The 25,164-nt window shown below is 33.1% G+C and overlaps 1 protein-coding gene across 1 annotated transcript; it reads right to left on the reverse strand.

Moving 5' to 3' along the window:
- Window positions 1-8,129: 8,129 nt before the first annotated feature.
- On the reverse strand, window positions 8,130-10,834 carry fkh (fork head box protein). Its single transcript, XM_090112624.1, has one exon. It carries the CDS (start codon window positions 10,753-10,755, stop codon window positions 9,703-9,705), a length of 1,053 nt encoding a protein of 350 aa, XP_089968750.1. The 5' UTR covers window positions 10,756-10,834; the 3' UTR covers window positions 8,130-9,702.
- Window positions 10,835-25,164: the final 14,330 nt, after the last annotated feature.

Consider the following 25,164-nt stretch of genomic DNA (forward strand, 5'->3'; position numbering starts at 1 on the left):
TAGTAATGTTTTTCCAGAAAACTTTGCTCTAGGAGAGCGTACAGAATTTTTGTCACGCAGCAGAGTATACCTATGGGCTACAACCATAACTATTTAATAAACTATGCTACAAGTGGAATAAAGTTCTTATTCATTTTCTATATGGTTTGAATAATAATAAATAATTAGGCTTTTTCGTCAATACTTTATTGATCTCAATTTATTTTATCTATGAGTACCTATACCTCATTGTATGTATTTTTAAAAACATGCTGGTACCGAATATCGATTATTTCACCACATTTATGAATAGGCATACATTGAAAAGAGTAATTAATATTACAGATGCATGCTATATAAGCTATTGTCATAAAAACATTCATATACCTATAGTATACAATTGGAGCATTCATTAAAACAAAAACAAAATAACAACCGAAAACATAAATCAAATGAAGAACAATCCATTAAATGGATCCACAAAAAATACTCGTATTTGATTGGTTGTTCATTTGTCCCGGCCACGCTATTGGTCGGAGCCGACGCGCTGCGCTTCGAAATCCGATACTTTTTAATAATGGCCTTTAGCTAATGCGATCGGCTTTTATATTAGTAGGCTAGTATTTTATTACATAGGAGCCGAAATTCAATCTTAAGTGCTTTGTCGGAGCCGTGGGAAGGATATTGGCTGTTTCCTATATCTTGTATTATTGTGTTATAGTTAGCAATATTTGATTGGTAACCCTAATTAGCTGTGCAATTTACAATATATTTTGCAGCATAATCTAGTAATTGCCTTCTCTAATACAACTTTGATATCGTTGCGAAACATCACTAGATAGACGCGTAACAGCTGTCGATTGCAAATGAACCGCAATCGAAATGTAATTGATAAAACAAAATAAATCACTAGCGCAATCAAGAGAGGCGCGACTAATCACAGTGCAAGCACTGTAAAGCATTATCAAACAAGTTATTGCTTAAATACGCAAGATACACTCGAGCCTCATTGATGGGGCTGGGCAAACAAAAATATCGACTATTCGATAACAGGCGAGCGTAAATCGATACTGACCCCGCATCGATACCGCGACAATGAGCAAATACTAGGTACCAACGTAAAGACGATAAAAAGTGAACGCGATCGCAGGGCTGCCACTAGCACAAAGTTGCAAGTCAATTATAGTTTCTGAATGACCTCTTTACCGAAATGATACTTGGTCGTGAGTGTTTAGTTATGTTAAATAGGAAACTATTGAAAGATGAGTATATGTTATGCAGTGTTGCGTACATAACTATTGTTATGGTATAGTAATTGTTGACTCTGTTTGAATAATAATTCCAATACAGGAAGTATTGGAATTATTATTTCACCTATCTCGCTACACATTTTTCGCTAATGTTCAGAGATGTCTGACCATGAGATATCCTCGTTAGAATATATATTTTTTATATATTGATGTACTTACATCAACATAAATAATTTGTTTGAAGAAATACCTCTTTCTAGCTTACACTAGACAGAGCTTTCTTATAATTACCATGTCCAATACGCTCTTTGTTTAAAATATTGAAATTATATAAAATATTGAAGTATTCATTGTTGAATAAATGAATAAAAAATTTAAGGTCCAGCATGTAAATTAACAAACACCTACCTTTTTATAGTCAAAGAGCTTCTGAGTGATATTCGTTTGTCCTTCAAAACAAACCAATCACAACATATAACAAGGAGGTTACAATTGATGAGTTAAATGACTACAAACTACAATTCATTAGCAGTTTTATTAACAAGCCATGGTTTTGCAGTTAATGCTTCAGACTACATGTCTTTAGATTGCTTACACACGACTATGATTAACATAGTGTACCTAATGTAAGTCGTTCGTTGTTATATGTATATAACAGTGCTAATTTTCAGACGTCTGTATTCATATGGGAATATATTGCTGCGAATATGCTGCTAATATTGTGGGAGTTAATTAGGATGTGTGGATGCATATACTTACTACATTTTATTCATATTTTCTTCTATATTTTTTATGATTTGAAAAAAAAGTAAATTGATTTTACCGTTGATATAAAGTTTTTTCTATTGGAATTAAGACTTAATAAGAGAGTCAATATCAAAACCACTTTAATAAATATTATACACTAGCTATGCCGCGCGGTTTCACCCGCATTGCTCCGCTCCTGTTGGTCATAGCGTGAGGCCTATAGCCTTCCTCGATAAATGGGCTATCTAACACCGAAAGAATTTTTCAAAACGGACAAGTAGTACCTACCTGAGATTAGCGCGTTCAAATAAATAAACAAACAAACAAACTCTTCAGCTTTATAATATTAGCATAGATATAAAATCGAGATGTTATACATCTTCTATACATATAATAAATCTGTAGAAGGGTCAATTCTGTACATTGAAAATATTGAAAAAATAAATAGCAGGGGGTGTTACTGGATCGATACCAAACCCAAATATGTGATTAAAAAAATTTTTGTCTGTCTGTCTGTCTGTCTGTCTGTCTGTATGTGAAGACATCACGTGAAAACTAACGGTTCGATTTCGATGAAACTTGGTATAATTATACCTTATTATCCTGGGCGTAAAATAGGATACTTTTTATCCTGAAAAAATACGAAGAAAAAAAATAATCTTAATTTTTCAGTTTTATCCATAGACGTTGTTCTGTAGAACAGCGAACACACGTTGGGTATTATTATAGGCCTAGCCGTATTTGAGTCCAATAGATATTTATAAGATGTTACTGTCAGAGTTACTCAAAATGGAGAAATAAACCATCCACGCGAAGACCGACATCCGCGCGGACGGAGTCGCGGGCGGAAGCTAGTTATTAAATAAATTATTAAATAAATTTGTAATAAAAGTTAGTAGAGGCTTCCCTAACTAGAATTGAAAATGACGCGTTATCAGACATTGGTTCTATCTCAATGATAAATACAATTTTGAACCTTGTGCCTCATTGTAATATCGATGAAAATTAAACTACTAATATTATATACGTTTTGGGAAATACATAATTCACACTTCGTTCAAATTCTAGGAAATATATGTGTTATAACCGACACATCATTTTTGAAGGTTATAAATATTGAACATCATTGTTATTTCTATGATTTTGAGATGCAAATGAATAGAAAATAAAATCTATCGTGGTTAAAGACTTTCTCTTACATTTTGAAATGTTTTTTTTATGGCGGAAAATGTAACTTATTAAAAAATTAAAAATAGTAAAAAAAATTATTGTGGGTGTTTATTACCTACTGCTATATTTGTTGGTATGAAAATGCTTGCGATTTTAGTTTCCATACAGTAACAATCTAAACTTTAGAAAAATGTAAGCTCTTTTTTATGTTTTGTACATTTTTGGCTCCAAATAATTAACTGCACGTAATATAATAATAACTGTATGCATTTTCAGATAAAATTATCTTTGAATTAAATATAGAAACATAGGTAGGTACTTAAGCTTGTCCTTTGTAATTATTTATTTTTAATTAGGCATTATTATGTTCAAATGTATGCTTAGGTATTCTACGGGCTACGGCAAAACAGAAAATAAATGAAACATAAATGTATTTTTAGCCAAGAATAGAACCAATACTTATTTCTTTTAATTAATTCAATTTTATAGACCTGAAAATTTACCACAACATCTGAATATTTTACAACTTCATCAACATCATTTTTCTAACTCAATTTAGTTAGAGAATACTGTAATACATAAAGAGTAATTGGTAAATACAATCAAGTTAATTTCTTATTAGAAAGAACTTTCCCAAATCATTACCAAAGCAGAATCAAACCTGCCTTACCTTTTAGGACCCTGTGAAAATAAATATAGTTCAATGATCTCGCGCATTTCCTCATTTTTCTTTTATTCATTCAAATGTTTTTGTAAAATACAAATTACAACGTCCAATACGTTCTTTGTTTTGATGATTCGCTACATTTCAAGTAGTTTAATAAACACTAACGAAAAGTACAAATATTGTCAAATGTTTGTTGAAATGCCAAATATTATCTCTCTTGTAACATCAATACGTTTACGTACTTGATCAATTAACCGCTAAACAAGTAAATTTAAGATTTAAAAATGTTTTGTGAATCAATAGTTCTGTTTGTGAACTAATATATAGTGTACACATCGTTGAGTCTTTGCTTTGGAATGAGTAAATCAACTGTGTTATGTGCATTGCTATCAGAAGCAAGTTGATAAGAGATTGTGATGAAAATAGGTTCAATTTGTTGTTATAATACCGCTTAGAAAGTCTATTATTTGTGTCATATAATTTGGCTACGACCACGAAAATCTTAAGCTTGGGGACAATTTAAACTTTTCTCTACCTTTTTAAAAATGTTTTTATTTTTAAAGAAATACAATTCGTTATATTCAGAATAGATAGTCAAGAAACACTAATAAGTATATAACGGTTGCGTGATGCAATTTGAAAATACAAAATGGCCGCCGCGGGGTCAACGCTCTGCGTTCAGCGCACATTGTGATAGAGTGGACAATTAGACGTTATGAATATGAGTCTGCATACATATGTGTTGCATTTACAAGTTCTTTATGAGAATTTTCATTCTTCTTATTTCAGAAACTATAGAAGTGAAGTGTAGGTTGATAACAATTCATTACATGCTGTGCAACACTCTATAAAAATCTCTCCTTTTAGTCAAAATAAAAATCTAATTCTTATGGCCAGCTGAATTGAATTTCGCAGTTTCATCTCCGCTCATAAATCATCCATACATCACGGTGGTCAGAACTCAGAAGGTTGGTGATCCGTCTCAAAAAGACAAATAAATAGAACAAACTAATACCAACTATAGCTACCCTTTTTATTTGTTACTCCTCGTGCTAGGTTTGGAGGGGATTTGCTGCCTTTCCGATGTCCTGTGCTCACCTTGTACCTCGCTATAGAATAAAATTTTCAATTTGATCATGAAGTTCTAAATTAGAAAGAGTATTCAGAAGTGTAATTTAAGCAAACTTTAAATTCCAATAACTTTAAACTTGAGCAATAATCGGTGTTTAATACACAGATTATTATAGGTCTTATTAAAAAGTTTCAAAATGCAGTTAAACTTCGGTATCCCTGTTCAGAATATGATTTTAAACAGCAGGTTCGTATAAATTAGTTGATCTCTTCTGAAATGATTTAAGAATGTTTGATATCAGCTCTACTTTTTTAAATAGTCCTAATACTTGATCTAGGAGTGACAAAAGCTTTGATTTCAGGTAGGTATTGTTACTAAAATTGTGGTATTTCCTGACCTAACTTTTTTACCTAAGAAACTAAGAAACCTTTATTTTTATCAAGCTGCTAGGATTTCAATATTATTTTACTCCTTAAAATGTAACCAAAAATATTTGGTGTTTCGAAAGATTGCGTCCCCCATAGATCGGAGCCAGCAATACGGCTAAGTGCGGGTCGGTGATGGATGGTGTTTGTTCTACAAATAGTTTTCAATTCTGCGTCGTTGTACGCTACAAAATCACTCACGATATTGATATGGGGGACAGTCCGAAATTCTAGAGAATTCTTTTGGAAAATCTTAATAAATACCTACCTACCTTAATATACCGGTATATCAATCAGATTCAAGGAGAACGAAGCGTCTGAACTTCTTCTAAATAATTTGTTCAAAACTCTTTAAAAATAAAAACTTTTTTACCAGTCAGAAAATTGTTTTGGTAAGCTTGCAGTCAATGATTTAACATACAAACCTACTTACATGGTGTTTTTTATTCTGATATAAATTGAGCTCCTAAGTATAATACCTATACCTATCTAGTAATTAGGGATTCGTATTAATAGCTAATGTTCTAACTTTGAATGTTTGTCTACGCTAGTTATAAAATAACTTGAAAATAATCCTACAAGATTCAGACAATTATACCTACACAATGAAGGTTTTGTATGTAATAGCCATTTGTGAAAAAAGAGAGGATTGAAAACTATACATTTACTATATTTTATATAAGCTGTTATATTTTTATTAAAAGTATAGTAATGTTATTGCGTTATATCCTTTGTCTGCTTTAATAAAATAGGTAATATTGTTAAGTTAAGAAAATATTTGTTATACTTCCTTCCGTCCACGTCATATTCGGAACCGTCGCTAAACAGAAACATATCCAAGTAAATCATATTCTAAACCTCAAAAACTCGTATAAAGTCGAATAAATCATTGTGTGTGGCATAAATGTCCTTAATTGTAACTAAGAAATTTATTTAACACAATATGAAGACCCGCACCCAGCGTCTACCGTTACAAAGAAAGTGTTTTATTTTTATTATCACCGGACAAAACACACAAAAGGTCGACATGAGGCCTCGCTGACATAACATCACACGCACTCACAAAAACTTATAACAAAACATACGTCGACCACCGAAAAAAAGTATAAAAAGTTAAGTGATTCACTATAAATGATGCAACTATTGATGCTGATCACAAAATTTACTTACTTCCTTATCTTGATTGAATACAGGCTATTTTATATCGACGATCTATTGCTGGAATTTGGCCTAATGTTGTCCATATCTTTGATGACTTGTAAACTTTCAATGATCGTTATATGTTGAGGATGAAGCCCAGTAGCTCGGCTAACAAGTAACTAAAATCAATAAAAGATAAATAATTTGATGCGCCCACACATTGAGATGTTTGTTTCCATAGTGTGTGGGAAATAGTTATACTATAATTATGGTACCTTGTTCAAGTTGAGATGTTACAATGTATTTTTTTAATATAAACGTTAAAGGTACCTACAGGTTATAGGTTTCACATGATAACCTATTTTAAAAATGGTATGGAATCGTCTCAGTGATATTTCATTGTCAAGTATGTATTATGAATTAGATGTACCTAGTTATTTAACAAATATCCTACTGTGTTTGTATAACTATATCCAGAACGATAAAATACAATATTTTGTCAACCTATTTACATAACCGTGTCACAACAATGTTCATTAGCCAAATAAATAATAAGTATTTGTCAATAAGCCGATATGAATGGTGTCTATTCACATGAAAGCGACAGTAAGTCAGTCAGGTGTCGAGTGGTTACTTTTATAGATGCAATAAACCACCCGCGGAGACGAGAAAAAGATTCATTCATCCTATGTTTCACAAATAGTTATGACTTTCTGAATGTGTTGATTTTATAGTCTGGAATATTGGGAAGAATTTGTGCGGTTTTTGAGGCGCTAAATATTGAGAACGCTCTTAACGTTATTTACTCATCTTTGTTTTGTAAATTTTAATGTAAGATTAGATTTAGCATAATATTTTTCATTTGGTGTCATTACATTAATTTAATTTAAGGCAATACATAGTATATGGTATAAAGAATGCTAAGTTAAAAAGTTTATTCATTGTCAACTTGATCAACATATATGTAAGTAATATGTTTTAGCACACGAATAGTAAACATGTGCGTTAAATATTTTTCTTAAAAAATAGTTACTGATGGCATTGAATATCCATTACATCCAGAAAAGTTGTTTAAACATGACACGAGCTCAAAATTATTATTTGAGCAAAGTCCAGCAAAATAATATCAAGCCGTCAATATTTAGCACTATTGAGTCACGTGTAATTACTTCATACATTTTGTTGGCCGTTTCGCCGACACAAGACAAATTAACACCAGCATCCATACGTTAACCCTTTTGTGCTTTATGACTTTACTGTCGTGGGTACTATAGTATAAATGTGGGTACGGCCGGAACCTTGCGCAACAAAAGTGAAAATATCCGCCAGTAAAAGTATACGATAACTATTTATTGTTCTCTTAATGGCACGAAGCGCCGCTGCAGGTAAAGGGTTAGTCATTGAGTTTGGGAAATTAATGGCAGGCGCTAGAGGGTTAAAATGAATAGACTTATATTGTTTCTGGCTTTGTTCTGAGTTCTGACTTTGAGTTGGTATTAGTTTAGTAGGTGTACTTTTTGTTTCAATATGTAGATATTAAAATGTAATTCACATGCACTTATTTGTAAAGCGTTCTATTCTCGATAAATTAGCCCATTTGAAGTAAAGTAGGTAGTGAGTAAAGCATTGGATATTAAAAGTTGGCAACAAAATGAAAACACGTAAAACATTTTTTGTAAACTTAATTTTATTAACTCTGGAACTAACAGATGATATAAGTATCCTATCTAGATTCGAGTAAATGACATTAATATGTATTTATAACTACAAGGTTAAATTTAGCATAACTAATTATTTAAATCACATCAAGCTATTGTTTGACAAACGTACAAATTTAATGAAATATATTACAATTTTCAAATAGATTATTACACTATATATAAAATATCAGTATTTTCACCTACGCATAGGCTTTATTTTCTATTGTAAATAATATTTGCTCGATAGATATTATATAACATGTCGAAATAGTATCGAATATGGCACATAATTTAACGAATTGAAGATGATCTTAACAACTCTTAAGGCCATTACACAAGGCTTGATAAAAACAAAACCTCCAAGGTGACCGTCATTGCTATGTTTAATGTTCATGACGCAACGTGATACACTTGTCAAAAGAGCACTAAAGAATAACTCAATTTTAACTTGCTGTATCAACAATTTAAAAGACAAGCATTTTCTATATAAAAGGAATAATATTTGTAAATAATAAAACAATTTGTACGTCTATCAAGTATTATATTAAAATGCTAAATTGAAACTTGCATATAAATATATATTTAAGTGGAATGTGCGGAAGCGTAGATAGGTACCTATCTTACACCAAACACCATAATATTTAAAGTCAATATATAATTTTATCTTACAACTATATATACAAAACTTAACTACGCCTATACGATGGTCGAAGGACTATAACTCCATTTCGTCTATCTATTAATTTAATTATAATATACACATTTAAAACAAACAACATTGCACAGTTCTGTCCGCGATATGACATCACCCGTAACGCACATTGATATACCAATCTTTATACGCGAAACCTGCTCGTCTACATTGTATCGTAATAAATAAAAATACTTTATATAAATTCGTACGTACCCATTCCTCTTATGGTTCAGTTTATTCCACTATTAGTTATTCTGAGATTAGATAACTCGCAATCACATTCAAGTAATTCGATTGCGAAATAATATTTATTTATTAAAATTTGATATGCGTATTTAAGTTCAAGTTTGTTGACACAAATAAAAGATTTCAACGCGCCCGATAGTTTATCGAAATATCAATAGGTAAAGATAATATCGATAGCAATAATATCGATCGAATTGTTGTTGTCATTACTTGTTATAGGTATCATATTGTTTTGGGCGGATTCACTTAGACATAAAAATTAGTTCATTCGTAGCGTAATGCGAGTTTGAAATTAGTATCATGTGCAAGATAATTTGGACTAACATATTAATTCTAAATTCGATAATCGTAAGTGGTATATGAATGGGCGTCCGTGCAAAATTACAAAGGACACTTCCGAGAGTCCACTAACAGTTAGGCCTATCGGGGCCGCCGCCCGTGCGTCGGTACGCTCACGGCCTGAATATGTACACAATTTACAACGCTACCTTATCACAAGAACACAACACGCTCACATGGAGTCCGTTATTTGAAGAGAAGTTCGCTGGTTCCTGAAGGCGTTTGGGCCACCCGGCGAGGCCAGGGCCCGCGGGCCTAGGCCAGCGGATACTGTCACAAGGGCGGCTGCGGGTGGGCGTGCGCGTGGTGGTGGTACAGCGGCGACTGGTAGTAGTTGTCGGCCGGCGCGTGCCCGTACCCATAGTTCACGTCGTACATCTTCAAGTCCGCCTTGGTGTCGGCGCCCGGCAGCAGTCGCGTGATGCTGAACGGGTGCGGCGCGGGCGCGTAGCCGGTCGGCTCCTGCTTCAGCTGGGCGTAGTGCTCCAGCGCTAGCGGCGTGTGCTCGGGCAGGCACAGCTCGGGTGCCGCATGTAACTGCGCCAACAGCTCATCACGCATCTCTTTTTCTTCCCCTGTGCCGCCTCCGACTGAAGTCTTTTCGTGGGAGTGATCCCGTTTATCGTGCCCACTGCCGTGGTGTCCGTGCGTGTGAGCTGCTTTCTGTGCTTGCCTTATCGACTCTTTCTTTTCATCTTTGAAGCGCTTCTGCCGCCTCAAAAAGCAGCCGTTTTCGAACATATTACCGCTGTCCGGATGTAGAGTCCAAAATGAGCCTTTCCCAGGCTTGTCTGGCGTCCGTGGCACTTTCACGAAACAATCGTTGAAGGACAGCGAATGTCGGATTGAATTCTGCCAGCGCTGCTGGTTCTGGCGGTAAAATGGGAACAAATCCATGATGAATTGATAGATTTCCGAGAGAGTTAGCATGCGCGATGGGTTGTTCTGGATGGCCATCGTGATGAGCGATATGTAGGAGTATGGTGGTTTCGCGTGCGTGTAGGAGCGGCGGTAAGTTTTATCATTGCGCGCTCGCTGTAGAGCCGATGTCGGCGAGGCAGCTTCTTGTTCCCTTGGCAGGGCGCCATAGGGCACGGCGCCGCCGCCGCCCATGCAGGACGCCATGGTGCTCGGCGGCGAGTATCCCACGCCGGGGGATCCCATGCAGGAGCCACTGGCGACCATATTGTTGGAGTAGAGATTCGGGTACGGCTGCGCTGGCATGCAGCCCATACCGTTCACGTAAGGTGGCGCGAGGCCCGGTGACAGTGTGGACAGCGACGCGGACGTCGGCACGTCGCCGTACGATAGCTTCTGCGAGATCATGGCTAGCGCATCACCCGCGCGTGCACGCCGGCCAGGGGCAAACACTCGCACTGATTGAAAGAGTAAATAGAAGCCGGGGGCCCGCGCTCCCCTCCACTGCCACAATGGGCGCCGTGGGGCGTCGCCCGCCGTACCACGCCCCGAAAGCGCGCGCACGAGCCCCCCCTCCCCCTCGCCCTTCGCCCTGCTCCACCCGCCCCCCCGCACGCGTGAGCCGCGAACGCGCGTCCGACCGCCTCTAATAATACCACAACTCGGAAAGATAAAAACATGGAATAATCATAAGTGTGTTAGCTGGAATGTGTGCTTGTGTAAAGCTTGAATATTGTTCGCGGGAAATGTATTTAAAATATGAAAATGCGTGGAGCGGAGCTCTATATCTAAAATTATGGGTTTAAGATAGAGACGGTATCGATACCGACGCGATTGTGTGATATGGTAATGCGTATCGTTATTCAGTAAGCTTTTAGGTTTCGTTAGGAAATATTGATTGTTATAAAACAATTTATTAATGTACTAATAATAATTTGTACCGCAGTAAGTAAATATACGTAATAAATAATAAAAAGTGAGAAATGTAGAGTCTGAATAAAAATTAAAACATAAAATATTAAAATATAAGTCTAGCTCTCGGATTTTAGTTTTAATTAATAATACTTAATAATTAACAATCTTCAAATATCTCGACACTTTATTGTGTGTATTGTTTCTTTTGTTTTTCAATGCAATTGCAATTAAGGGTGTTAGACTTTGGTCACTCATTATCAACTGTAAACAAATTAGTAGAGAGATGGGCCAAATTAAAGTCCTTTTGTTAATAATTTTGTTTTTTATGATGAACAAACAAATGTTATATTTAATAACTATAATATAAACTATTTCTCTTGAGTTTTAGGCCCATTTTTCCGTTGCCCATCTTTTGATTATTTCTCTTTCTCTAGATAAAGCTATAAAGAAAATGTGTCAAAATTTTGAATATTTGCAATGAAAAATTAGAAAAATAATTGACCTATTAAATAAAACTGAATGGTTTGAGTAATAATAATTTAGGTATCTTGGTAAGAAAATAAATATATGTATATATTTAAATTATATTTTTTTATTAATTTAAGTACCAACTAAAAAGTAAAAAGCCTGTGAGGCTGTATGTTCACTTTTAGCTGTAGCGAAGTGACAGTTAGGTACTTTGTAAAATCTTAGACATAACCCTTTAAAATTAAAAATTTATATTATATCATGAATATCTTGATTTTATGAATTTACTAGCGGTCCGCCCCGGCTTCGCCCGTGGTACCTACATGTTTAAACTATCCTATCTCTCAAGTTGGATCGAACTGCACATAGTGTGCGAATTTTATTATAATCGGTTAAGTGGTTTAGGAGTCCATTGAGGACAAACATTGTGACACGAGATTTATATATATTAAGATAGGCAGTTCTTATAAGAAGTAAGCAGCATATGGACGGTTATCATTTCTACATTTAGTATACCTATATGCCTAAACATAAATTTGAAGCGACGGGAATGTAAGTGATTTTTCGTTGAAATAATTTTTATAACTAGAGGTAAAGCGGAAATATTTTCTACTAATATTATTTTATTATTTATTATAATATCTAATAATATTATTTTGCTCTACATAAGCGATATTTATATTATCTATTAGATTTTCTCTAGGTACGTAAGTGATAGGTAAAAAAAGACTTATATATTAGGTATATAAGTCTTTTTTTCAAATGAAATTAGATCATAAAACCCACGAAATAAATAGGTTATAGGTAGATACCTACATAGATAGAACTTCTTTAATATGTTTATTTTTTAGTCTGAACTGATCTACCTACTGTTTATTATACATTATCGAATTTAAATAATAAATAGCGTAGGTAGGTAAATAGATATCGACAAGCTTAAAGATTTTTTTACTAATTGGTAATATATTATTACTAGCTTTCCGCCCGCGGCTTAGCCCGCGTTTTCAGAGAAAAACCCGTTCCCGTAGGATTTTCGGGATAAAACCTATCCTATGTCCTTTCTCGGGTATCAAAATATCTCTTTACCAAATTTCATGCAAATTGGTTCAGTAGTTCAGGCGTGATTGAGTTACAGACAGACAGACAGAGTTACTTTCGCATTTATAATATTAGTATGGATTTAGCTCTACGTAGGTAAGAGATATTTATATTATTAGGTTGGCTCTACATAAGAGATAGGTGTATTTTTATTATTATTTAGATAGCTATATATTTTTATTTAATTGATAATGATGCCCAATATTGAATATTGACGATACAGGCCACGAGTCTAGTGTAGTCTAATGTGTCATCTTGGATGAAATAATACTAAATTATAGATATTAGATGAATTTTTGAGTTCACCGAGTAATAAGTATTTTTTACTTTTACATTAGTCATAACGTACCTACCAATGAAAATACACCAATTTTGAATAGGTATAGTATGTAAATTAGTAGGTATGTACTATATATTAAATGAGCATAATTATAAATTATAAAATAAATTAAATTATAAAGTAGGTACTCATATACCTACTTAGAAGAAAATATTATATTACAAGTATGTTGAAATAACGGGCGGATGAGGGTAATTTGTTGTATTCCACTTTGTCTTTCTTTGTAATTATTTCATTTTCTTTGGAAAACGGAGATAAAAATAAAACTTCAATATTATCACATTTTTATTGGAAATCATGGGATTCTGGTCAAATATTGTACAAAACAAATAATGTGTTTAGTATTAGAAAGTAACACAAAAGCTAAGATTTCCATAGCTGGAAAATGAACAAATATATTTCTAATTTTGTTGTTTTATTATTACCTGCTTAGCTTACCTAATTAACATGTTTCCTATTTTTACCAAATCGTCTTCTTTCGTTCTTTACTCCTAGAAGAGAATTTATTATTAACGTAAAAATTTGTACCTATTTCTGCAATCTAACACGAATAAACTAACAAATAAAATACCTGAGTCAAACATATCTTAGCCTTTATATATATATACCTATATATTCAATCACAGATAGGTTTTTGTATTTATTTATTTATTTATATTTACTACAATAATACAATTCGTTATAAATTAAATTAAACTGGCACAAACATAATCTCTTCAGAGATTTACCGCGCGTCAGCGAAATCTACATCTATAGTAGACAAAGCTTAATTATACGGGTTCGAACCCCGCCATACTATTTCTTGGTTATTATGTCTTTGTTCTAAACAAATTGGAACAATTGTGTACAAAACCATATATTTTCAGTATAAATGCTTCAAGTACAAGAGACAACAAAATATGTTCCCTAAACATAATATCGACTGTGGTTCCAAGTGGAAGCGACCTGCAACCCGACACCGGATCGAAGCTAATGGTTGTGCCGTGTACTCGCTCGTAATACGAGCTGTATTGGCCGTATGTGGAAATTTATTCCGCTTTCAATTATATGCAGCTATGTGAGGGAGTGGCTGAGTAAGGCTATTGTAAGTAGGATATTTACTACCTACTAAGTAGGTATTGCTTATGTAGGCGTTTTTTTACGAGTGTCTTTCTAATAGATGCATATTGAATCGTAAGCTATTTTACCTAAGTTAATTGGATTTTGGTCTAGATGTTAGGCAATATTAAAAAAAAACATAAAGTACCTAACTACTTACTTTAGATGACGTAGGTACCTTAGCAGGCTTTTATGAACATGAACAAAAATAATTAATTTATAGATTTTATGCGTAAACATTTTAGGTAGCTCTTTTTTATATATCTACGCCCCTACGTTAAATTATATTTAAGTTTATTGCCTCTCAAAAGGGAGTGGGCAGTAATATAATGTGGAAAATCCTTATCCTATACTAGCTGGCTAGATTAAAAATTGCTAAATTTAGCCTTTAATATTCTGTAAGTAGGTACTTATACAGAAGATCAACTTTCTCCCTATTATACATATTAGTTTAACATATTAGTTTAAACTGGAATTTTATACTGGTATTTCATTTACCTACGGTTCATTACAAAGTAAAATTATAAATATTGTAATTTGCTATTGTTTCAAAAGATAATGAATAATATTTTACCAATAAACTGAAATTGTTTATCATTTTTCTTACAACGTGTAAGTATAGAGCAATATTTTAAATACCAAAGTTTGTATGAGCCGATATTTGGTGACACCATAACGGCTGAAAAAATCTAGATAAAACTTGGTACAGAAAAAGATATTATAGTCTGAAATATCATTCCTGAAATTTACAACAACATGCCACTCGAGTTAAGCCGGCTGCTGAAGCTGTAAACAAATTAATTGAAAACAACAAATTCAACTCAACAACAAAGTTAATCCATCTTAGAACAATAAACATAATATTATAAATGTCTAATTATGTAATTAATGAACTTTAGTCCAGCGCTAATATGTCTGTTTGCTAGTGATTATGAGGGCAAGTAATTAGCATTGTTTACTGGCGCTCGAAGACATCCCGGTTCCCGGCTGACTCGCTGTTTGTCCAATTAAATGTTTTGTTTATTTCTGATAAATCATACTGACTAAATACTTGTAAATAGGTCCATGGAGCTCAACTGGTTCTCGATTGTTATTCTGTCTTTGCAACGTTTGAAAAACGAAAGTGTTGATTTACCTTCTTAGACCAGAAATTCTCTATCATAATATGAGTTATAATTATATAATCATTTATAGTAGTATCTCGATATCATTGCAAAAATAAATAATAATCTTGTTGAAAGGATCGTAAGGAATTATCTTTTAAATAATTTAGCCCTATCAACTAGAGGTCTCAGTAGGCACAACTTACCGATCTGGATATAATTTGGGATAAACATAGTTTCCATTAAGAATTTTAAATCCGTCTCTCTTCATACCTTTGAAAAATTAGCCTGCATACTTTCGATTTAAAACCACATACGTAACATATTAGGATTATACAAAGAACTTTCACACAGCAATGCAAAAACAATGCTTTGGAACCACATCAAAGGGCAGGTACATAAGTTAATTGTGGGTTTAAGCCTTAAACACTATCAACACGTTAACACCTGAACAAAAGAGGATGGTTTAAGATAACAAAACGTCTCCGACACAACAAAACACAACAAATTGCATTAAGAAAAGATAAGGAGGTTCAGGTAAGCCGAAATATGCCGATAGCCTCACGTAAAATCACAATAATACGCATTCATTCATGGGCCGATTGACTTTCTTTGTTATACCAAGATTGAGCTAAAAATGACGTGAGAAACTTTGGATGGAATCATGACTGATTGGATAGAGGTGAATATACTAAATAAAGATACTAAGGTAATAAATGAAGATACGCATGCTTTGCTTAGAAAGGCTTTAGGAAGGACGTGCAGAATTATATTTCACGATAATTTAATTAAAATAAATATTTTCAAATATTTTACATCTTTACTAAAGGTAACTAACATTAAAATATATAATGTAGGCGTCTTCAGCTATACTAAACTATGTAAAATAAAACAACTGCAGCTTTTTGTCCAATTTACCATTTATTTATGCTTAGCTACGTATACGTAATGTAATACATTTTATAAACAAGCTATATGAAATTGAACAAGTTGACAAGTTTGATATGTAGAGCATGTAAGTAAAATCGTTAATCCAAAAGGATCTATAGCTACTGCGTTTTTTAGTAGGTATAGAACTGAAGTAGAAAGTAGGTAGGTATATTATTTCTCCATATCCTATAGGTACGTGCCATCTGTCTTGTCTCCTTATAGGATGGCCAAAATCTATCTGCATAGCAAAACAGGTAAAACTGCAAAAGAGAAAAATGCATTTTATCATATTTACGATTTTTATTTTTTTTATATAGGATATTTATATCAGGGATAAGGAGTAGGTATAGACTTTAAACTACCTATGTTATTATTTTTTCTCAAAATCATGAACCTTTTACTACAGCTCAAATGCAGTATTTCAGTTCTATTTCTTAAAACCAAATTGCCTAAAAATGTATTTCACGGAGATTGACTGACTGACATGTATAGGTACCTTATGTAATTTCTACATAGTTATTATGAAATCATAAAGATATTTAAAAAATATAAGTAAAATTCTAATTGGTGGTGATCAGGAAATAAACCTTTTTAACATTTTAAATGTATCTTGACTATTTGTTACAAACTGAATATCATACAAAAAAATAAACCATTTCAAATACAATTTGTAGTAAAAGTCGCGAGAACCTCACAATTTTAACCTGTAACGTGGTTTAATTCCTCGCTAAAAAGCTGACGGGTTTTCCTATCGCTGTGGGTGGTCTCCATCATGCCACTTAGCATGTCATACAAAAAACATTACAAAAAATATGAAAATATCACACTATACGCCTGTACCTTACGTGGACATACCTCTGCCGTGATGTACCTTATGAACTACATATTTTCTTGTAAAAATACTAATAATATTACAATTTACTTAGATAACTATTTTGTTTAAATTCTCTTGTTACTAAATACTAAACACTGAAATTGTACATACATAACTCGTTTAAAGTTACTTAAAAAAAACTGTGTGACTTCTTATCACAATCGTAGATGAAATAATGCTAATGATGCTTTAGTAAGAGAAAACATCATGAAACAATAACAAGAAGAAAATGACTAAACCTCGGAATCGTTATAATTATAACTGATACAAACCACGTAAGTGCTTATAATACAAAATATATTCATGAATTTACCAGGCACCTATATGAAAATTATTTTAAACAAAAAAAAATATAGATATGTGTGGACACATACCTTATTTCGATAGGTAAAATAATAAATTTAAATTACTAATACTCTATCGCACATTTTAAAATAATCACATCCATACTAATCCAACGTGTCAATGTTTTCCTAAATCAGGTATAGGCTGCGCCGGCGCACAGGTACGTATGAAAGCTCCCCTCACTCGAGCTGTTTCCTTTACTTTTTCAGACGATAATGAAATACCATTTCTAATGTAATACGTGACCGTGGGTATGTGTGAAAAAATATTTTATTTATTTTTATAAGTAACGCAAACGTTTTGGCTTTGGGTTGTATTGATGAGCTTGACGTGCAATAATAATATTTTGGGTCAAATAGATCCCGAAAAATATTAGTTTAATAATTGGACGTACTTTGTAAATAAATATCTGCAATAATTAACACAACCTGCTTTATATTTAACTGATGTTTTTTTAAATATCATCGAAGATTCATTATATAAATTTCTTTAGTTTCAAATGCGCTGAGTAAGTAAGCCACAATCGACTCGTAAGCCATAATCGATTTGTAGATAGTTCAATAAATAATACACTATTGCAATTGATTGCTAAAAAACCTAATCATCGAATCATAAAAGTACAATTTAAACTTAGTCTTCCAAGGCATTGTCCCACGCAACCCTCTATATTGATAATGGAACAAACCGCGTGTGCACACTTAAAAAACAATTAAAGTTATGCCACAGAACTAAAACCGAGACTGGGGTTACATGGTGGACCTTTTGTGTTGAATTTTAATAATTTGGTTTCGTTTCGTTCATATTAATTGTAACTATAAAAGTCTCGAAATGAGCTTATAACACATAATACTGGATGGGATCTTGATATAATTTGTATTGTTTCAAAATTCACTGTTCTAAAAATCTTACGAACACATTTTTTGTTTGTTTACAATAAATTACTTAGATTTTGATCTTCGCTTCTTTATACAGGAAAAGGTTTACAAATGATTTTATAATATATTTATAAATAATTTCTTTGGACATAATATTATGAGAATGATACCTATGCATAACAAAATTCAATAGATATCAAACGTTGCTGATAAAATTAGTACCTAGGCTATCACATGTAATCTGTATAAAACAACAAAATTCTTCAAAACCTCCTGATTTGACCAAAGCAAGATTAAATTTTTGGCATTCTTAACATTTAAACTTTTACCCTTTTTACAAACTAAACGCCAATTACCAATTGAGCGTCATATAAACCAACCATATTCCACGACACGCAAAAATGGTGTATGTTCCAAATAATCCCTAACAAGTGGCCGCCTCGAGGGATTCCTGGGAACTTTATTATGCCTAATGCCCTCGTATTGGTGGCTTAAGTTTGTATCGTAAGAGCACAGATTGGAATATTTAGCAGTCGTAATGCGGAATTAATTTACGGCGCGCGGGGATGTAATCCGCTGGTCTGTGGTTTATCAGAACGGATTAGGATTTTATGGTACTTGTTTTAGCATAATGTTATGGGAAATGCTGGGTACTGGGTTAGTGAGGTGAGGATTCTATAGTGAAGTATAAATAATGTGGAAAATTGGATTGCGTGATTTGCTCTACATTCGTTTTTTTTTTTTACTTAAATATGAATTATGCTTTTTCATAACGAAGGAGACGAAAGGTATAAAGCTTCGCTAATAAACCATTTTGTTTTTTATTTTTATTACACACGTAAGGAATCATAATGTCCTTATTAGATTGTGTCTGTCAATTTCATGAACTATAAGCAAAACATTCGAATACTTACGACAATCTATCTGGAACGTGCTTCTCAGTGGATGTTACAAATTTAGTGAATTATATGATGATTTAGAAAATAAAACCAAAAATCATTCGTATTTTATGTCTCGTTATTTTCTCACTTATTCCTTGTCTTGTTATTTTCACACACCACACATTAGCTTAATTTAATGACATGGCTAGGCTCTTAATTACACATCTGATTAAGCTTTTTGCGACGGTTAAAAAGTAACCAATCTCTCCACATCAAACCTAACTCTTTATTTACCATAGAGCATTTTAATGCTTCGCAAAATAAAAGTTAAGTAGCTGAAACGCTGTAATGCGGGGGTGGATGCATCTAATTAACGACGGGGTGTCCGCGGGGTTGCACCGGGAGGAGGGGGGGTGCACAAGTACACGGTAGCCATGGCGGGCGTTAAGTGGCTCTTGCAGTAAAACCATCATAAACTCGCATCTTACTATGATGTGTACAGTCGTGTGGAAAAGCTGAAAAAGATATTATGAGTGATCGCTTTTTGAAGGGTGTTGTGTTGGGGTCTGAAAATGAAACATTGTTTAAACTTTCTTATAGGAGAGATGAAAAAGCGATTATATACATTCAGTGAGGATAGAATTCTCAAAGCGTCGTTAAAAATGTATGGTAGGTAAATTTAATTTTGCGTATAGGTATTAACTATTAACTTACACAAAACATAACATATAGGTAATATACTAAACCACATATTATTATCTATTATAAGTACCATAACCAGGTACATGCTATTTTAATGAACACATTTTACGTCCGTTATTAGGAATTTTTTACATTTTTATAACTTTAAAACTTTTGATCGCGACTGTACAGGACCACCCGAGCTCAAGTAGGATTCTTCAACTATTGACTAGTTTTAAGAAAAATGACAAAAAACTCTTTAATTAATGTACCTAGGTACCTATGTACCGGTACCTTTACTAACGGTATTTAATTAGTTAACTTGATATAAAGTAATTGTACCAACAGCAACAAGTAAGATTAAAATGTGTAAAACGATTGCAGTAACTTTAGGTATCCTACTATATTTACCTTCCTACCTATACCTATTTTTGAAATCATAAATTTGATTTAGTTTTTTAGTGAAGTCTAATTCCATTTTTTTTTTATTCCTGGTTTCGTTATTTATTTTAATAATAATCATGAAATTTTCATGATGTTTCGTTATCTCGACATTTCCTACTTAATGAAGTAGAGAAATGTCTCTACATAGAATACAGAGACGAATACGAGAATTTTACGCATAAAATGTTAAGAAATAAAGGACTGATTACTTGGAAAAAGGCTAGGTAAGTATAACAATTATTTATATTGAAATATTTCTTCTCCATCTTTTAACCACAAGCAGTTCATAAGTTTCTATAGACAAAAAACTGAAATGAAATTGTTTGTTTTTATGTAAAATTCAAACATATTTTAATTCAAATTTCAATTCAACTCCAATATTGAAACATGAATTTATTAATAATTCTATTAGATTTTTATGAAGGTACTCTAGCAGAATCGCAAAATGCGAAAAACATTCTAAATCACTACATTGCAAATTTTAGGGTTCCGCAAAGGGTAAAACAGTACTATTAAGTACCTACTTACCTACTGGTCATAATTAGCTCTTTCTATGGCAACCCCGTCTAAGAAATGTTTAAAAAATATTTATTTAGACAATTAAACAGGGGCAAGTCAAACACTTCGTGTGTGGTCTGGCAGTGGACTGAGGTGGGATCACGTAGCTTTGTGAATTTCGTATAGATTTGTTATTTTAACTTTTTATAGGTTAATATTTGGTGAAGTGGAGCACCCTCTTGAATAATTATATTAGAAGAGGGTTTAAATTTTAAGGTTTTATTTTTTATGCTCATAGGTGATGTTTTGAAAATATGCGAGTTCGTGGTTTTTGCACTAAGAAATGTAGTTCAATTCCCACTAATGGGAAAATAAGTGTGATCGATTTTGTATTTTCTGCTATCTGGAAACCATATAAGTATGACATGTGTGTATTTATAAATGTATTTTTATCAATTGACTCGTAGATCCAGTTTGAATGGTCAACTCTTTTTGCAATACAACGTCTAATTTGTACCTACTAATATTGTTCTTTACATGAAGAACGATTTACCTTATACATAGTAACTGTATTTTTTTTAGATTTAAACTTACATTTGAACCAAACAACTAAACAAAAAGCCTTTAAAAGAAAATCAGAATTAATAAAAACATCTCATAAACAGCACAAAGGCGATCTAACATGCGTTTCTACAAATTAATTCATCATAATCATAATTAATTAAATTGAATCCAAATAAAAAATACAAAAACGCGTGTCGATACCGTGCACCCACTCTGGTCACGGCTGACCGGGCCCAAATGATCACGCGCCTTTTCAAAATAACCCCGACTACTCCTTATTACAAGGCTATAAGGTTCAAAATTATTTTCGGGGAATAGTTTCAATATGATCACGCGCCTTTTCAAAATATCCATAAGTACCTCTTATTACAAGGCCATAAGGTTCAAAATAAGTTTCGGGGAATAGTTTCAATATCAAGGAACAATACCGTCGCGAATGTATAACCAAAGGGTCACACGCTGTATAATTGAACTGCGATTTATTTATATTGGGGACTTAGATAATGAACTAGTGATTAAACTGAAGAATCTGTTTTAATAAGTTTCCCATGGATTCAGGAATGGAATTCGTTTTTGCGTATGTTAAGTACCTACTTTTTAATTTGTGTACATACTCCTGAGACACAGTTTGGCTCCTGAGACACAGTTCTGGCTCCTGAGACACAGTTTTTAACTAATTCAGGAGCCTATGGATTCATATAATATAAGCTGTACCTATTTTTTAATGCCAATAAAGTTATTTATTTATTTATTTATTTATACTTGTCTTGTATTGCTGTTTAGAGAAAGGATAAATAGAAAATAATTTAATATTCATAATTAAAATGGGAGAGGGTTTATTGATGTATTTTATTTAAAGATATTTGTTAAGATTATTACATGTAACTTAGCGCTTGTAGCGACAAAATTAAAGTTTAGGGCAGAAAAGCTTGAGTTCCGATCATGGTAGAGCAAGAGATACATCATAATAATTAAACACAGCCTTTGCTCACTTATCCTGTATCCATAACTACATATGAAGATTAATTAATGACAATAGAACAATGTGAGATAATAGATAATACCAATACGATAAATATTAACGAGATTTTATTATTTCAAAATAAGATACCGTCTTAGTTACAGACACATTTAATATTTGTTTGATTTATACGAATTGATGCATTTGAACATGACATTCATCAGTATCTACTTACTGATACATTACTTACATACATACATACATTACCTACTTTTGACATTACTTAATGTTGACTTAATGTAATCAAAAATAGGATTTGTTAAAACGTTGCATTATCCAATTGTCCGTTACAAATTCGTACAGTTCGCCACCTGGCAACACCACATTAGACGCATTAAACTCATCCCTTTCCCTACCTGGACCCTCCCTGCTCCCACGCAACCCTCACACATTAAAATAATACTTGTAAAAATATAATTATAATCATATACGCGCGTCTCGACTTCCGCTGGTGATCAGCATTTTTTATTAGGAGGGTAGGGCTGTCATTTTGACGTGCGCTTTTTAGTGTTGCAAGTATTAATATATAATTTGTCGGGATGCGTTCTGTGATAAGCGCTTTAGGGCTGTTTGATTGATTAAATAAGCGTGCATGGTTTGATAGGTGGTGTTTAAGTTCGTTTAAATGATAATGACATCATAATGTTGCGTGGTTGATTAAACTTGGGAGTAGGTATGGGTTATGGGGATGTAGATATTATAATAAGAGTAATTCGTTTTAATACAATTATGGAAATTTTATCTTATATTTGTATTAATATCTAGATACTAATTAGGTAACCAGAGTTAAGTTTTGTAGAGTCTGAATCATATGTTTTGGCTTGTTTCATATGTTCATGCAAAAAAAGATTTTTTGTTACTTTGATAACTTATTTTGTACTGTTTTAACTACATACTTTTATACTTTTTATTTACATATAAACCTTTTTAAATAATTATAATTATAGTCACATAGCAAGTTACCAACCTTGCTACAATTATCCGATCTCACAAAATTATTTCCATTGATAACATTGATTTAGTCAAATTGTCTTCATTTCTAGAACAATTATATAATTTGTATGTCTAGTGCATAACGTAACTATCGTAGGTATAGTGACCAGCCCTCAGTCCAACCGCTTTACGCAGGTAGAGCTTAATCAAATTACACAAATTGCAACATACAATATTCATTAGGATAGGGATGGATACGTTTTATCGATGTTTTACAAAAAAATACGTTCATACGACGAAGTTATGTAGTAAGATTCTCTTGAAATACTCACACAGGACACCTATGTCTTATTTTACTGAAAATAAATAAAATAGGTATCGTAAATTACATGTAATAACCCTACGTCATAGCTTGCGTTTTGAGTGTAGGTTTTTTTATGTGATCTGATTACACTTAGCTACATTTACTTACAGACGAGACTTGAGGAAGGTTTGGTAAGAGTAATCGCAGAATGGAAGATGAGTACCTAAGTATTCTCTTGTTTTATTAATATAATTTGTTTGCATTGGGTCTAGAACTCTAATATCACTACAATAAAAAGGTATTTCACAAACTATTACCTCAATGTTATATATTTCAGCGGTCTATTAAAATACACCTTAACTAACTTACAAAAATTAAAATAGATACTTTATCGACAATATCCCATCACTAGACAAACGAAAAGTGTGATTAATTCATGTTCAATAATGAGGCAGCTTTTTAACGCTCGCGACTCGTCTCTATCGATATATTTGTGACCAATTTGTCGCGTTGCGGTCGCGTTAATATTTCATACAGCTGGAGTAATCCGATCAATATATTATGATGGTCCATTATTGTAATGCTTTCTGATTATGGCGATATTTAGTGTTGTTTGAAATATTTGGCTACTATAATCTTACTATAATATTATCATTTATGAAGGGTTACCTATGTCTAGATTCGTTGATGTGTTTAACAACGAATCTACATTCTATTGAGGGAGTATAGAGTTTTTAATATATCTATATCGTTCTTTAGTTATGGACTGTAAGGTTCAACACCGTAAAAATATGAAAATTGAACCTTACAGTCCATAATAATTTTATTCTATGACCAATTTATATTCATACCATATTTATACCCTACAGGCTCTAAATTTCCCATGACTAAAAATAAGCTTAGTGATTTTGCTAAATGTATGTAACTGAAACGTGTAGAAGCTTATCGCTTCAGCCTTCATTCCATTGTACCTAATCTTTCAGTAGTTCCAAGGCAAATCAGTATGTTTAGCTCTCATGTCATACATTACTACTATGTTGCACACCTTTATACCTGTTATTATAATGTCAAATATAATTTACTCATATCCTATACTCATCCACAGCCAATTGTCCCTGAATCACTGATTACCTTACAGTTCCCACCCGATGACGCATTCCGTTTCCCATCACAAGATGTCGCCACGTGGCCACCTCGGGCGCACACGCGCCGCCACGCCCTCTGCGCTTTACTGTTTTTATTGAAAACGCTCAAAAATAATAGCAACAATACCCCTGTTGAACTCTCGAATAAATTAGACCCGGAAGGCTGGGGTTAAACGCAATTGAACTGCTCATTATTATTGTATGAAGCTCCCGACGTGTTCGAACATAAACTACTACAGTTTATGTTCGATCTACAAGTCTCACTGATTTTGATGCAATTTTTTTAAGGTAACTTTTATG

The sequence above is a fragment of the Colias eurytheme genome, chromosome 18 (assembly GCF_061535395.1).
Source record: "Colias eurytheme isolate Ceu_HAF_F1 chromosome 18, ilColEury1 Martin Lab GWU primary, whole genome shotgun sequence".
Classification (NCBI taxonomy): Eukaryota; Metazoa; Arthropoda; class Insecta; order Lepidoptera; family Pieridae; genus Colias; species Colias eurytheme.